General features: G+C 45.7%; 1 protein-coding gene across 1 annotated transcript; it reads left to right on the forward strand.

The window, feature by feature from the left end:
- The first annotated feature begins 5208 nt into the window (after positions 1 to 5208).
- LOC110531070 (uncharacterized) lies at positions 5209 to 16087 on the forward strand. The gene is made up of 8 exons (XM_090243159.1): positions 5209 to 5426; positions 5621 to 5926; positions 6223 to 6558; positions 6728 to 6839; positions 7244 to 7332; positions 7784 to 7824; positions 15530 to 15613; positions 15870 to 16087. Exons 1-8 carry the CDS (start codon positions 5366 to 5368, stop codon positions 15966 to 15968), a joined length of 1128 nt encoding a protein of 375 aa, XP_090099285.1. The 5' UTR covers positions 5209 to 5365; the 3' UTR covers positions 15969 to 16087.
- Positions 16088 to 17428: the final 1341 nt, after the last annotated feature.

Below are 17428 nucleotides of genomic sequence, written 5' to 3' on the forward strand. Positions count from 1 at the left end.
GTTTAACCACTTAACCATTTGGTAAACCTATAGATTTTTAATTTGTTTGTCTACTATATATGGATATTGAGAAATACATAAATAAAATGTGTGTTTGGACAGTATAAACATCTAAATGACATGTTCGCAGATTTTAGAGAAACCACAAATGTCGGTAAATATAAGTGTATTATATTGGCAGAAAGCTTAAATTCGTGTTAATATAACTGCACTGTCCAATTTACAGTAGCGATTATTGCGAAAAAATGCCATGCTATTGTTTGACGAGAGCTCCTAACAACAAAACACTTTTTTCAAAGCGATAGGTTTGATATATTCACCTCTGAAGGGGAATGTGTACTTATATTCTGAAATCTTGCTCTGATTTATCATCCAAAGGGTCCCAGAGTGAACATGACGTGTCTTTTTGTTAGATAAAATAATTTTTCTTATCCTAAAAAGGTCCATATAACACGCAAGATCGATTTTGTATTTCCACTCGTTCAATTTGCGAAGAAAGGAATCAGTGAAAATCTCACCCTAAACATTGTTTGAATGAATTACGTTCATCTCTATTCCTCAGATATCCTAGAAGGTAACAAGACTTCACTATTTCATTAGGGGTGTAGTGTCCTACAGGACACCATATTTGGTCAGAGAGTGACGCCTTCATGGCACGCCGATGAAGCGGGCAGCCATCACTTGAAGGACTGTATCTTTGTCAAATAAGCACCAATCGGGGTCAAACAAAGCTAGCTAGATAGCCAATGAGCTGGGCTTTACGGGAGTATCCGGAAACCCGTCTCGGTCACAAAATGTAGGCGCTAACCTTTTACGAAGACATGCCTCTTCCTTTTGGACACAACGTAAAAGAATATTCAGAGTTATGAAGTTATGAAAACTAGTAGTTTTGCAAATGTTGAACTTATAATATGGCTACAAAAAACTTGGAAAGCTAAATCGATGTCCAAGTATACAGATTTAACGATATTCTTGCAGAAAAATGGAATATGAATGTGAATGTCCCCTTCACGATTTGCCCAAATGTACTTGGGGTCTTCTCACTAAAAGTATTCTTGTTCACTCATTTTTCAAATCTTCCATCTGGAAATGTGCTTATGCACTGCTGCCATCTTGTGGACACAATCTGAATTACAATCAGAGGGATCGCTTTAACCCTCCCGTTGTCCTGGTATTGTGTCTAGTCCCCGCGTCCTCTGGGTCACCCTGTCCCGTCCTGGCTAAAGGCCCAATGTGCGCAAGTGTGACAGTAGGCGTGTGAACAGCCTTTGCAGATGTATTTCTTACACCTGCAGCACACCGTGTGTGTCTTGGAGTCCTTCTTGGGTGGGCAGAGCTGACACCTCTTCCTCTTACTTGCCCCGGTGGCCGGGGCAACGAGCGGGGCAGCGGCCGTGCCAGCGGCGGGGCCCTCGCACTGTTGATCACGAGGAGCCGCAGCCGCCGCCGCCGTAGCACTCTGTAGGACTTTGACAAGGGCTGACGCCGCTTCGGTGCGGGGCAGATGCTGCCTTCTTTGGATCAGCGGCTTCACGAGTGCCTTTCCCAGCTGCTCGAGGAACACCCTGCGCTTGTTCCGCTTGCCAGGCATCCAGTCAGGCTTGATCTCTCGCCATATGACAAAGGCGTTGTAGGAGGACACGTCGAGGATGTTGTGGAAGACGACCAGGGGTCAGCGGGCAGTCATCCGTCTGCAGCTGTAGGTGCCCACCACCTTGTCTAGGTTGTCCACGCCGCCCTTGTTGCAGTTGTAGTCTAGGATGAGGGCCGGCTTCCTGTCGCGGCGATCGCTAATGTGGCCCTCTGTGTGCAGCGTGCTCAAAAGTAGCACGTTCTTGTTTCTCTTTGCCAGGTAGGACACCAGAGTGGCGGTGGGCGTGAAGGCGAACCTGGAGGACAGGACCTGTCTGCCCCTGGACTCGAGCAGCGCGGGCGGGAGCTCGGCCTTGTTCTTTCTCACCATGCCCACCATGGTGAGGTTCCTCTCGAGGAGCCGCTGGCCCAGGTCGTAGGAGGTGAAGAAGTTGTCGCAGGTGACGTTGCGACCGCTCAGGCCCGTTGTCAGATCGAGGACGACGCGCATCCCCTGGTTCTTCTCGGGGCCTCAGCCGGCCGCCTTGCCGGTGTACACTTGCATCTTCCAAGCGTAGCTGGAGTTGGCTTCGCAGGCCACCCACGACTTGATGCCGTATTTGGCTGGCTTGCTGGGGATGTACTGACGGAAAGGACAGCAGCCTTTTGGAAAGGGGACAAGAGATTAGTGTGGTTACTGTGTCACGGGGGCCAAGGGCCAACTTTTGTGTTACACACGCTGCCAGCGCTGCTACAGCCGCTGCTTGTACCGCTGCTACGGCAGCACTGCCTCTCTGTATAGACATATAAGCACACGCGAGCACACACGCGCAAGCACAAGCACAAGCACAGTACCTCTGAACGGGACCAGTTGCTCGTCCACCGTCACGTCGGGCCCCGGGTTGTAGAGGCCCGCAGCCGCGCCTCCCACAGGTCCCAGACCTCCCGTATGGCTGCGAGTTTGTCCGTGGCGAGTCTGGCGGGTCTCGACTGGCGGTCGCAGCAGCCTCGAGTACCTGTGAAAGACCTTGAGCGGCATGGTGGCTCGGAACACGGTCCTGCCGCTCTCGGCGTCCCACAGGCTTGCCGCGGCCTCGCCCCGGGACCTGTAGACGCCCGCTAGGATCAGCAGCCCTACGTAGGCGCGCAGGTCCGTGGCGTCCATGGGTTCGCCAGCCGTCGCCGTATTTTCTGGCCCCGTGCAGGTTCGTCATTTCCACAATTATCCTTTCTATCGCCGGGGTGACAAACAGATGGAAGGCGGACGCGATGTCGCGGCATAGGCCGTGGGGCCCGGAGTCTGGTCCGGCCCGACGTGGCAGATCGCGAGGGGCCTGCGGCGGCGGCCATAGGCCACGGGGGACCACTCGATTTTGCCGTTTTTCGACAGCAACTGCGGCTCCCGTTGGTCCGGGGCCGAGGAGATCTCTTCCTCGCCGCGGTCCTCACGCTCGTCCTCGTGCTCGTCCTCGGGCGGCTCTTCCACGGGCTGCTCTTCTTCAGAAGAGGGAGAAGAGGCATCGTCGACCTCGCGGTGCTCGGGGTTGTATTCCTCCCCGTCTTCGTCTTCCGAAACCTCTTCCTCCTCCTCCTCCTCCTGGCAATCTGAGTAGTCTTCTTGGTCCACGCTGGACAAGATCTGTTCTAGAACCTGCGCGGCCGTGAAACGCGCGGCCATGGCCGCTCGGCTCCACTGATCGGGTCCGCTGAGCTGCGGGCAAGAGCGCACTTGGCACAGGTGGGGCGCCGGTCACTTTGTGTGTGTGTGTGTGTGTGTGTGTGTGTGTGTGTGTGTGTGTGTGTGTGTGTGTGTGTGTGGGGGTGTGGGTGGGTGCCGCTGACAATATTAGTATCCACTCTACGTAGGGCCGGCCGGGCCGGCTTACGCAATGCTCGAGGCTCGCTTGCGCGCTCGTGTGTAGTCGTGTGCAGTTGACCCGCTCTGAGCCATGAGCGCAACAAGAACACTCGGTTGCTCTCTAGCACACGGCGGAGCACGTCTGGACCTGTGCAGCGGCTGGCTGGGTCGCTCTGACTGGCAGGGTCGCTCTGAGCCACGAGCGCAACAAGAACACTCGGTTGCTCTCTAGCACACGGCGGAGCACGTCCGGACCTGTGCAGCGGCTGGCTGGGTCGCTCTGACCCACGAGCGCACAACCTCGCCACACTTGCAGACGCTCTACTACGCTCCACGGCATACGCCTCGCCAGTGGCTGAAAGGGTCGCTCTGACCCACGAGCGCACAACCTCGCCACACTTGCAGACGCTCTACTACGCTCCACGGCATACGCCTCGCCAGTGGCTGACAGGGTCGCTCTGACTCGCAGAGCGCAGAGCGCAGAGCGCCAGCCCTGGAAACCCAGGGCCTGGGTCGCACTGATCCACGAGCGCAGAGCGCAACAAGAACACACGGCTGCTCTCTAGCACACAGCGGGGCACGTCTGGACCTGTGCAGCGGCTGGCTGGGTCGCTATGACCCACAGAGCGCAGAGCGCAACAAGAACACTCGGCTGCTCTCTAGCACACAGCGGGGCACGTCTGGACCTGTGCAGCGGCTGGCAGGGTCGCACTGACCCACGAGCGCAGAGCGCAACAAGAACACTTGGCTGCTCTCTAGCACACAGCGGGGCACGTCTGGACCCGTGCAGCGGCTGGCTGGGTCGCTCTGACCCACAGAGCGCAGAGCGCAACAAGAACACTCGGCTGCTCTCTAGCCCACGGCGGGGCACGTCTGGACCTGTGCAGCGGCTGGGTGGGTCGCTCTCACGAGCGCAGAGCGGTGAGCCCAGAGCCCAGAGCCCAGAGCACAGAGCGCAGAGCGGGGAGCCGGGCACAGCCTCGCCACACTCGCAGACACTCTACTACGCTCAACGGCATACGCCTCGCCAGTGGCTGACAGGGTCGCTCTGACTCAGGAGCGCAGATTGCAGAGCGCGAGCCCTGGAAACACAGGGCCTGGGTCGCTCTGACCCACGAGCGCAGAGCACAACTACAACACTCGGCTGTTCTCTAGCACACAGCGAGGCACGTCCGGACCTGTGTAGTGGCTTGCAGGGTCCCTCTGACCCAAGAGCGCAGAGCGGGGAGGCCAGAGCACAGAGCGCAGAGCGGGGAGCCGGGCACAGCCTCGCCACACTCGCAGACTCTCTACTACGCTCGAAGGCACACGCCTCGCCAGTGGCTGGCACGGTCGCTCTGACCCGCCAGCGCAAGAGCGCCAGCCCTCCACGCACAGGGCCTGGGTCGCTCTGACCCGCGAGCGCAGAGCACAGAAAGGGGAGCCCTCCACACACAGGACCTGGGTCACCCTGACCCCAGGACCACGGGAGGGTTAACAATGACCTTTCTTTTGCATTTCAAAGATGGAAGTAAAAAATCACCATTTGGTTTTAACTTTGTATTTTCTTCTACCAGATCTATTGTGTTATATTCCCCTACATTAAATTCACATTTCCACAAACTTCAAAGTGTTTCCTTTCAAATTGTAGAGTACGCATTTCCTTGCTTCAGGGCCTGAGCTACAGGCAGTTAGATTTGGGTATGTCATTTGGGCAAACATTTTTAAAAAAGGGGGCTATCCCTAAGAAGTTTTTTAAAAGTAGTCTATATACTGCAGTGGTTCCTATCTGCCACTGAGGGGGGAATGTACACACAAACAGAAGCAGGAAGAGAGTTACAGACAGTGAAGTCTATTAACATTAGGAAGTAGAGTCATTCTGGCTGGTGCCTTGGTCCTTGACACACATTTGTGCTCAGGTACCATTTACCATAAGAGGCAGACTCTAACTCTCACATGGCTCTTCATCTCTCCCTCCTCCTCCTCCTACTCCTCATCTTCGACAGACTCTTAGCAGGTAAGGGTCACATTTCTATGAATTAAGGGTCAGTTCACCTGGGTCAGTTCACTTTAAACACTGTATAATCAATCTCAATCATGAACAAGCTGTTTCAAGTGTTGGATTAATGTGATTTTTAAATGTTTCCTCTATAAAGATTCTATTACATTTTAACTCAAATTTAAATGTGTTTTGTGTTGATTTGTCCACAGTGAGGCATGTGTCTGTGCAGACTGGAGGCTCCATCACCTTCCCATGTCACTATGATCTGAATCACATCAACCATGTGAAATACTGGTGTCAAGGATTAGGTTGGGATGTATGTTCGTATGTAGTACGTACTGACCATCCTAAGAGCAGTGGTAAGACCTCAATATCTGATGACATCAACAAGAGAATATTCACCGTGACCATGACTGACCTGACGTCATGGGACTATGGGAATTACAGGTGTGTTGTGGAGATCAATGGAGGAATAGATATCAAGATACAATGGTTCTACCTATCTGTCACTCCAGGTAAGATCCCTTCACTGCTTGTATCTAGTAAAGTAGAATGAATAATTCCTAGACAGAGCTATACTGTACATGTAGTTAAAACAAGATTATATTTTGTGTCATGATGGAGTAACAGAACTAAGCTTGTGAGGATAGTTACGTTCTTCAAGAATCAATGACTATATATAATTATTATGAATTTAAAAGACAAAAAATGGATATACCAATCACAGAATGCAGCTTGAAGGAATTTGTAAGGAGGCTGTTGTAAAAGCACTTTTTTATTCTCTGAATTCTTGTTTTTTACCTGTGTTCAGGTACTCCAGAACTCTATGTGGACCAACAGGAAGTGACTGGAGTAGAAGGAGGGAGTGTCACTGTCTGTTGTTACTATAGTAACTTTGGAGACATGAAGTGGTGCAGGATGGGTGGTGATTGTGTGAGTGGGTTTTCTGGGACTTTACATGGAACATCAGTGACATTAAAGCGGACTAGTGATGGCAACAACAGAAAAGCCTTAACAGTGACTATGAGTGGACTGAAGATGGAGAACACTGACTGGTATTGGTGTAGAGTTGGAGAACTAGAGATGCCTGTTCACATCACTGTCAGTCAACAAAATGCAACACAGAGAACCTCTAAGATGACCTCAAGTTAGTAGATCAATCACATACTTTATGATCAATATGATTCCCTTTGTTTTATCCACTGGTATCATCTGGAACTAATTGTAATATGAACTATGAATGTGATGTTGCTATACAACCTGACTGTCTGGTTTACCATTAACTTCATTGATGATATTGTTGTTTTACCTCACAGCAACCCAAGATCCAACCCCTCAACAACCCTCTGCCTCTCCAACTGCTGAGCCTGTTCAGACTGACAACACAAGTCAAGGAGCTGAGGGGAACATGGAGGAAGTCCACCAGAGGTTATTATCACTCCTTCAGATGTTTTATCCCACATGTTGTTAGATAATATGAACTCAGAGAAACATTACAATTCCATCATACACTACAACAGTTAATGCTAACCAAACACCCTCCCTAAATGCATATAGAGACTGTTATCACTTCCTCCTGGGTAGAACATCTCTGTGGTCGCCTTGTGAGAAGTAGCAGCATTATTGTGTTATACTCACTCATGTGCAAGAACAAGTTGCAAACTTAATAAATAGTCATAATCTCAATAATAATCATCTCTTCATTTGCATGGTCAACTTCCACACATGTGAACAGATAAATCATTGTTCCATGTATCACAACAAGTGCATACAACAAATGAACAATTTATAATGATCTACTTAATTGTATTTTTAATTCAAGTTGTCATCAGGTCCGTGAAAGTCCTACTCATCTCTCTGGGCATGTTGGTGGTGGTGACAGCTGGTATCCTAGTAACATGGAAGATGTGGAGAAGGCATAGTAAGTAGTCATTTTATGTGAATATAAAACAGGAGAATAGTTTAGAAAATACTAAATGTATTGATATTGTGACCAACAGTATATTTCTTGCCAGTGATTCATCTTGAATGACAGAAAACATTTGGAGGAATTGTCTTTTAGAAACCCATTCAGAGGTATTATTGTACTATAACAAACTCAGAAGTTACTGACATCTCCCTCTCTTTATGTAACGGATGTGAAACGGCTAGCTTAGTTAGCGTGGGCGCTAAATAGCGTTTCAATCAGTGACGTCACTTGCTCTGAGACCTTGAAGTAGTAGTTCCCCTTGCTCTGCAAGGGCCGCGGCTTTTGTGGCGCGATGGGTAACGATGCTTCGAGGGTGACTGTTGATGTGTGCAGAAGGTCCCTAGTTCGCGCCCAGGTATGGGCGAGGGGACGGTCTAAATTTGTACTGTTACATTTATTCCAGAGGACAATAAGGCCAAGGACCAGACAACTAACAACTCAGTGGTAGGATACACTTCTTTAATTTTATTATTTTCAACCATCTGCAAATCTGTTGTTGATCTGGGATCATCTACCATTTGACTCCAGCTTTACCTCTTCAGTTGACTATCAATGAGTTGACATAAAAGGTCCCATATTCTAACTGAACCCAATCTCTTATAACTCTCAAGATGTTAAAAAGACTGTTAAAAAGACAGATAACAGGAAATTGTCAGTTCACTGAAACAAACTGTGGTTTAGGTGGTAAATAGACAAGTCCTGTTCCTCTTTGCTATTTATTTATTTGCAGTCTGCTGACTCTGAGCAGTGACCAAAACCAGACAAATAGCACAGCAGGTACAAACTGAATAAAACTTGTATTTTTCTGTGGAGATCTTGGACTAGAACCAATAACTCCATCTCTGCAGTGAGCCGGGGTTCTCTCTCTCTCTCTCTCTCTCTCTCTCTCTCTCTCTCTCCTTCTCTCCTTCTCTCTCTCTCTCTCTCCTCTCTCTCCTCAATTTCTGCAGTGTGAGTTGGTGTTCTCTATCTCTCTCTCTCGATCTCTCTGTCCTCGATTTCTGCAGTGTGAGTTGGTGTTCTCTATCTCTCTCTCTCTATCTCTCTGTCCTCGATTTCTGCAGCTTGAGCTGGTGTTTCTCTCTCTCTGTCATCGGAATTTCATAATTCCTATATGTGTTCATTAATTAAATTCACTCAGTCTATTTTATAAGAATTTGTAAGATTCCTATTTGCATAAAATAGATAGAGACCAGTCTTATCAAAATTAGATAATAGTATTTATTCTCTGAGCTCGCTGCCATGGAACCACGAACAACAGTTTATATACAAAATTTGACGTCATAGGTTATAAAATATCCTTCCTCCTATCGACCAAGGCAAAACAGGTTCAAAGGTTTATTCCAACCCCCTAGCTCACTCACTCCAGACACAAACCATATCAAGATTAACTTCTGAAATCTCACCTTCGTCTATCACTATTCAGCAGACAGTTCCAGATAATGGAAAACCTAGGGAGACACTCGCTGCCTTATCTAAACCTCCCAGAGCTAAATTGAGTTGGTTCAACCATAGGTTAACGACCCTCTTTACTTACTTAAAAACCCACAATCCATTCCTCCCTAACCCAGCTGGAATGGTATTTATTATGTTTAATTACCCCCTGTTTCATGCTGCACAATCCCTTCCTTGTGAATTAACATTATTAATCAGATATAATAAAACAGGGTAGAGTTTAATTAGTTATAGTTCTATTTAAACGTAGATATTGTTTAGTCATTATTCATAAAAACACTAACACTCTCTCTCTCTTAACTCAATTAAATTAAAAACAATTTGGGAGGTAGGCATGGGAAACATATGTTTACATTGCCAAAGCAAGGGAAATAGATAGTAAACAAAGTTAAATAACAAAACAACATTTACAGTAAACATCACACTCACTAAAGTTCCAAAATACATTTCCAATGAGATATTACATCTATACATTTTTTACAGTTAAGAACAACTTCTTATTTTCAACGAGGGAATAGGAACAGTGGGTTAACTGCCTGTTCAGAAGCTGCACGACAAATTTGTATCTTGTCAGCTGGGGATTTGAACTTGCAACCTTTCGATTACTAGTCCAACACTCTAGCCACTAGGCTACCCTGCCACCTATAGTGTTGTAATGATGTGCAAATAGTTAAAGTACAATAGGGAAAATAAATACGCAAATATATGTTGTAAAGGTTTTTCTTGTGGCAACAGTTCACGAATCTTGCTGCTGTGATTACACACTGTGGTATTTTCACCACTAGGTATTCTGCCACTGTGTACTCTCTGTTTAGGGCCAAATAGCATTCTAGTTTGCTCAGTATTTTGTAAATTCTTAAAAATGTGTCAAGTAATTGTCACAATCATCGTATGAAGCGTAGTATGCGTACGTACATTCTCTTTATTAAAAGACTGAACACCAAACAATCTAACAAAATAACAACTGAACCGTGACGCTATACAACATCATTCTGACAGGCAACTACACACAGTTAAGATCCCACACCAGAAAGTGTGTAACAGGGCTGCCTAAATATGATCCATAATCAGAGACAATGATAAACAGCTGTCTCTGATTGGGATCCATATCAGGCCAACATAGAAATACAAAAACCCATAGACCTACAACAACCCTAGACATACAACAACCCTAGACATACAACAACCCTAGACATACAACAACCCTAGAGGACCCACCCTGGTCACACCCTGACCTAACCATTATTTATAGAAAACAGAGATATATAAGGTCAGGGCGTGACAGTAATAATTGTTTTGCGTTCTCAAGAATTGGTTGGGTCTAATTGTGTTGCTGTCCTGGGGCTCTGTGGGGTATGTATGTGTTTGTGAACAGAGCCCCAGGACTAGTTTGCTGACGGGACTCTTCTTGGAGATCATTTATTTGTAGGTGATGGCTTTGTTATGGAAGGTGTGGGATTCACTTCCTTTTGTGTGGTTGTAGAATTAACGTCTCTTTTCTTTATTTTGATCATTAGTGGGTATCGGCCTAATTCTGCTCTGCATGCATTATTTGGTGTTTTACATTGTACACTGGGGATATTTTTGCAGAATTCTGCATGCAGAGTCGGTGAGTGGACCCCAGACCTCACAACCATAAAGGGCAATGGGTTCTATAACTGTTTCAAGTATATTTAGCCAAATCCTAATTGGTATGTCACATTTGATGTTCCTTATCTTCTTACCTTGTCTCTCAGATCATTCACAGCTTTGTGGAAGTTACCTGTGGCGTTGATGTTTAGGCCAAGGTATGTCTAGTTTTTTGTGTGCTCTAGTGCAACGGTGTCTTGATGGAATTTGTATTTGTGGTCCTGGCAACTGGACCTTTTTTGGAAGACCATTATTTTTGTCTTACTGAGATTTACTGTCAGGGTCCAGGTCTGACAGAATCTGTGCAAAAGATCTAGGTGCTGCTGTAGGCCCTCCTTGGTTGGGGACAGAAGAACCAGAACAAGAGGAAACAGTAGACATTTGACTTCAGGTTCTAGTAGGGTGAGGCCGGGTGCTGCAGACTGTTCCAGTGCCCTCGCCAATTGAATGATATATATGTTGAAAAGTACAGATAAAAAAAAGGACTTCTTAAGTAGTACTTTAACGTATTTTTGCTTGAGTACTTTACACCACTGGTCCTTGTTTCCAAATATTGGAGAATGTGCCAGAGCTGTGGATTATGTTATAGAGTTTAAGTATAGCCAATTGGAATTTGTGGTCTGTATATTTTATTATTTCATTTAGGATACCATCAGCCACACAGGCCTTTTTGGGTTGGAGGGTTTGTATTTTGTCCTCTAGTTCATTCAATTTAATTGGAGAATCCAGTGGGTTCTGGAAGTCTTTAATAGTGGATTCTAAGATTTGTATTTGATCATGTATATGTTTTTGCTTTTTGTTCATTGTTACAGAGCCAAATAGATTGGAGAAGTGGTTTATCCAAACCTCTCCACTTTGGATAGATAACTCTTCGTGTTGTTGTTTGTTCAGAGTTTCCAGAATTGGTTAGATTCTAAGGATTCTTTAATTACATTGAGCTGATTTCTGACATGCTGTTCCTTATTTTTCCATAGTGTATGTCTGCACTGTTTTAGTGATTCACCGTAGCGAAGGCGTAGGCTCAGGTTTTCTGGGTCTCTATGTTTTTGGTTGGATTGGTATCTCAATTTCTTTCTTAGGTTTATGCATTCTTCATCAAACCATTTGTCATTGTTGTTAATTTTCTTAGGTTGTCTGCTTGACATTTTTGATTTGATTTTGGATGCTGAAAGGTCAAATATACTGTTTAGGTTTTCTACTGCCAAGTTTACACCTTCACCATTACAGTGAAACATTTTGTCCAGGACCTTTTCTAGAAGGGATTGAATTTGTTGTTGACTAATTGTTTTTTGCTAGATTTCACACTACGTTCCTTCTTTCTAAAGCATTACTTAAATTTATTCCGTTCCTTTGGCTTTGATGCTTCAGGGAGGCATATGGGGGAGGGAATATGGTCACCTCCAGGTAGGTTTTTGTCCCCCTGTGTTCTGAGGGTGTCAGGTTCTTTTTGAGTTCTGACATTTAGGCCGCCACAGACTAGCACACATCCCTGAGACTGGAAATTGTTGATCTCCCCCTCTAGGATGGAGAAGCTGTCATCGTTAAAGCACAGGGATTCTATTGGGGGGATATAGGTAGCACACATGAGGACATTCTTCTCTGTTGAGATCATTTCATTATTAGTTTCTTGCTAGATGTTAAATGTTCCTGTTTTGACGAATGGAGTGGGTTAGGTCTGCTCTATACGGAATTAGCATACCCCCTGAGTCTCTTCCCTGTTTGACACCTGATAGTTTGGTGGATGTGGCTAACAGCTGTCTGTAGCTTAGAGGGCAACCAGTGGGTCCCTCTCCTTTATACCGTGTTTCTTGTAGGATGACAATGTCTATATTTCCAATTTCTTTGATGAAGTCTGGGTTCCTGGACCATCACAGTAGGTGTGAGCAGAGCATGTTGAGCATCTGATACGTACAGTTGAAGTCGGAGGTTTACGTGCATCTTCGCCAAATACATTTAAACTCAGTTTTTCACAATTCCTGACAAATTAATCCTAGTAAGAATTCCCTGTTTTAGGTTATATCACAATTTAGGTTATACACCAATTTATTTTAAGAAAGTGAAATGACATGATAATAGTAGAGAATGATTTATTTCAGCTTTTATGTCTTTCATCACATTCCCAGTTGGTCAGAAGTTTACATACACTCAATTAGTATTTGGTAGCATTGCCTTTAAATTGTTTAACTTAGGTCAAGCGTTTCGGGTAGCCTTCCACAAGCTTCCCACAATAAGTTGGGTGAATTTTGGCCCGTTCCTCCTGACAGAGCTGGTGTAACTGAGTCAGGTTTGTAGGCCTACTTGCTCGCACACGCTTTTTCAGATCTACCCACAAATTGTCTATAGGATTGAGGTCAGGGCTTTTTGATGGCCACTCCAATACCTTGACTTTGTTGTCCTTAAGCCATTTTGCCACAACTTTGGAAGTATGCTTGGTGTCATTGTCCATTTGGAAGACCCATTTACGACCAAGCTTTAACTTCCTGACTGATCTTGAGATGTTGCTTCAATATATCCACATAATGTTCCTTTCTCATGATGCCATCTATTGTGTGAAGTGCACCAGTCCCTCCTGCAGCAAATCACCCCCACAACATGATGCTGCCACCCCCGTGCTTCATGGTTGGGATGGTGTTCTTCGGCTTGCAAGCCTCCCCCTTTTTCCTCCAAACATAACGATGGTCATTATGGCCAAACAGTTATATTTTTGTTTCATCAGATCAGAGGACATTTCTCCAAAAAGTACGATCTTTGTCCCCATGTGCAGTTCCACACCCTAGTCTGTTTTTTTATGGCGGTTTTGGAGCAGTGGCTTCCACCTTGCTGAGTGGCCTTTCATGTTATGTCGATATAGGACTCGTTTTACTGTGGATATAGATACTATTGTACCTGTTTCCTCCAGCATCTTCACAAGGTCCTTTGCTGTTGTTCTGGGATTGATTTGCACTTTTCGCACCAAGATCGTTCATCTCTAGGAGACAGACCACGTCTCCTTCCTGAACGGTATGCGTGGTCCCATGGTGTTTATACTTGCGTACTATTGTTTGTACAGATGAACAGGCGTTTGGAAATTGCTCCCAAGGATGAACCAGACTTGTGGAGGTCCACAATTTTTTCTGAGGTCTGGCTGATTTCTTTTGATTTTCCCATGATGTCAAGTAGAGGCACTGAGTTTGAAGGTAGGCCTTGAAATACATCCACAGGGACACCTCTAATTGACTCAAATTATGTCAATTCGCCTATCAGAAGCTTCTAAATTCATGACATCATTTTCTGGAAATTTCCAAGCTCTTTAAAGGCACAGTCAACTTAGTGTATGTATTCTTCTGACCCATTGGAATTGTAAATAGAGTGAATTATAAGTGAAATAATCTCTCTGTAAACAATTGTTGGAAAAATTACGTGTCATGCACAAAGTAGATGTCCTAACCGACTTGCCAAAACTATAGTTTGTTAACAAGACATTTGTGGAGAGGTAGAAAAATTATTTTTAATGACTCCAAGCTAAGTGTATATTAACTTCCAAATTCAACTGTACCTCTTAGATTGCAGGATGGGGCTTGGGAGGGTGTTATAGTGGTGGTTGGGGCTGTTGCTCTGCTCACGGCCTGGGCTCATGTTCTGCTGTTATGTTGAGGTCCTTGCCACAGGGGTGGGGGGAATGGGGTGGGAAGAAGGGGCATAGGTCTGAAATGGGGGTTACCTATAAAGGGTGTGGCAGGTTTTGCTTGGGGGAGTCTTAGCTGGTTGGGATGTGGCTGGTGATGCTGTGGTCTGGGTGTAGGTCATCTTGACATGGCTTCTCTAAGTGCAGGTCTTTCAGTAGGGGGTCTTATAGGTCTGGGAGGGTGTCTCGCTAATCTGGGTGGGGAGTCCGTTGCTCTGCTCCTCCTGTGTGAGTTGCTGGGGGTACGGTTCAGGGTGACGTCCTTCAGGGTCCTGGAGAAAGTTGGGATTGCTGCTTTGTAGAGGTGGACCTGGTCATAAACGCTGTTGAAGTGTGAGCTGGGCTTCTGTCTCTCTCTGTCTCTCTCTCTCTCTCTTTCTCCTCCATCTCTGCAGTGTGAGCTGGGGTTCTCTCTCTCTCAATCTCACTCTCTCTCTTTCTCCTCCATCTCTGCGGTGTGAGCTGGGGTTCTCTCTCTCTCCCCCCTCTCTCTCTCTCTCTCTTTCTCCTCCATCTCTGCAGTGTGAGCTGAGTATCTGAAGTGTGTCTCTTTTCCTGTGCGTGTATCCATATGTTTACCTTCTGTTCCTTTTGATGGAATAGAAGGCCCTTCTTGCCTTGTCTCTAAGATCGTTCACAGCTTTCTTGAAGTTACTGTGGTGCTGATGTTTAGGCAGAGGTATGTATAGTTTGGGTGCTCTAGGGCAACGGTGTCAAGATGGAATTTGTATTTACTGCTGCCAAGAGATGAGCTATAGGTGTAAATACCGTAGGAGTCCCCTCGAAACCTACCATTGACTATGTACATTCCCATTGTCCGACAGACCTGCAAGAAATGTGACCCATTTTTGTTGGTTATGTTGTCGTAGTTGTGTCTAGGGGGACATATGGGGGAGGGAATGCTGTCACCTCCAGGTAGGTGTTTTCTCCACCTGCGTGCTGAGGGCTTCTTGTCTAGTTCTGGCATTTAGGTTGCCACAGACTAGTCCATGTCCCTGGGCCTGGAAATGGTTGATCTCCTCCTCTAGGGTGAGCGAAGCTAGCTGAGCATCTGAAGTTCCGGGTCTCTTCCAATGCATGTAGCCATGTGTTTATCTTCTGTGCTGTCCATTTCTCAGAGGCCAAACCCAGAGAGACGCCATGACGTGATGTACAGCACTGTGATGCCTGATCAGTTCAGGACAGAAGAGAAGGTCAACTTATGGCTACAAGCATCTCGACTCGTAGACAACATTATTGCTGTTACTCATAAAACGTCACTGCCTTGGCAAATGTGCATCTGTTTTAGAAAACAATTGTATTTCCAGTCTAATGTTCTGTCTTGGAACAAGCAATAGGTAAATGTACACTATAACAGTATAACAACACGTTTTTGTTACTTGGGCGTCTCTCTACCAACAGGATCCATTTCCTGAAGCTGATGATGATGTCACATACAGCACTGTCATCCCCCAGCACAAGACCCAACTAAAAGGACAGACCAAGGTAAAGCTGTTCTACTGATTCTCCACAGCTAGTATTATGTTATCAGAAACAACAGTAGGTGATTGTTTCCTCAGTGTTAATATAGTCATGGTTACATCACCATTATAGCTGTAGGCCTAATATATCACATTTATGTTACATATCACAATTATAACTGTCTACCCTTTTAATTTCACAGAGAAGTGTGTTTTTATAGTGTATCTCCATCATGACAGAACTATCCCTGTTCACCTCTCTACCTGTTCCTCCTCTGTAGTCAGCAGAACCAGATGAGAATGTGGTCTACAGCTCACTAGCTCTACAGGTGACCACACAGGTCAGTGTTGGTGTCTCCTCTGTCTGCTGTACCAGATGATGCTGATCTCTCAACAAAGATACAGACAACACCACATTACTATGTGTACTAAACATCACTTTTTAACCACACAAATCTGTCTTCGTTTTTTTATTTTGCTGCATGTAAAATGTTATTATCACATTGTGATCAGCTAAACTATTGTTATCAGTGTGTATCTATAACATTACAGTGTGGACTGCACCTGGGTTTAGGGTGACGTTGCACCTAGATGATGATCTTGGGTCAGATAAAAAAAAATTCCCCACCAAAGGTTAAGGTTAGGATAGGAGGAGATCTGTATCTAGTTGAAACGTCACAATGGAGATTGTGACTGAATGTTTCACTTTCTCTCCAGCAGAGGGCAGCAGCTGCACAGTAGTGACTGACTGAGAAGACCTTCCTTTTACTGGAAGGACAGAACACTCCTCTCCTGTGTCACAACATCTATCTGCCTCCAATATTCTTCTGTCATACCTCTTAACCCACCCCAGGAAGACACCTCTATCCTTTAGTGTAATAAACTACTGAAGACAGTCTGCTGTGTTTGTTCTGATTATCATCACATTTCTGTTATTAGTTATGTTCCACCACCTTTCCCCTTGTCTCTTATTTCTTACATCATGATCTTATTGATCTAGTTTAATGTCCTATGCCTGTAACTAATCATGATCAAACGTGTATTAAGATCTTAGTATAGACAGCTACTATGTATAATAACTACTGTACTGCAATAATAAAATGTATTATATACACTGCTCAAAAAAATAAAGGGAACACTAAAATAACACATCCTAGATCTGAATGAATGAAATATTCTTATTAAATACTTTTTCCCTCTACATAGTTGAATGTGCTGACAACAAAATCACACAAAAATGATCAATGGAAATCAAATTTATCAACCCATGGAGGTCAGGATTTGGAGTCAAGATTAAAGTGGAAAACCACACTACAGGCTGATCCAACTTTGATGTCATGTCCTTAAAACAAGTCAAAATGAGACTCAGTAGTGTGTGTGGCCTCCACGTGCCTGTATGACCTCCGTACAACGCCTGGGCATGCTCCTGATGAGGTTGCGGATGGTCTCCTGAGGGATCTCCTCCCAGACCTGGACTAAAGCATCCGCCAACTCCTGGACAGTCTGTGGCGCAACGTGACGTTGGTGGATGGAGCGAGACATGATGTCCCAGATGTGCTCAATTGGATTCAGGTCTGGGGAACAGGCGGGCCAGTCCATAGCATCAATGCCTTCCTCTTGCAGGAACTGCTGACACACTCCAGCCACATGAGGTCTAGCATTGTCTTGAATTAGGAGGAATCCAGGGCCAACCGCACCAGCATATGGTCTCACAAGGGGTCTGAGGATCTCATCTCGGTACCTAATGGCAGTCAGGCTACCTCTGGCGAGCACATGGAGGGCTGTGCGGCCCCCCAAAGAAATGCCACCCCACACCATGACTGACCCACCGCCAAAACGG

Source organism: Oncorhynchus mykiss, chromosome 1 (genome assembly GCF_057628025.1).
Source record: "Oncorhynchus mykiss isolate SJ-2025 chromosome 1, ASM5762802v1, whole genome shotgun sequence".
In the NCBI taxonomy this organism is placed as follows: domain Eukaryota; kingdom Metazoa; phylum Chordata; class Actinopteri; order Salmoniformes; family Salmonidae; genus Oncorhynchus; species Oncorhynchus mykiss.

Coding starts and splice junctions, on each gene's coding strand:
- LOC110531070 (XM_090243159.1), top strand. CDS start 5,366: ATGGCTCTTCATCTCTCCCTCCTCCTCCTCCTACTCCTCATCTTCGAC. Junction 7,825..15,529: donor AGACAACTAACAACTCAGTG/GTAGGATACACT, acceptor CTCTACCAACAG/GATCCATTTCCTGAAGCTGA. Junction 15,614..15,869: donor AACTAAAAGGACAGACCAAG/GTAAAGCTGTTC, acceptor CCTCCTCTGTAG/TCAGCAGAACCAGATGAGAA.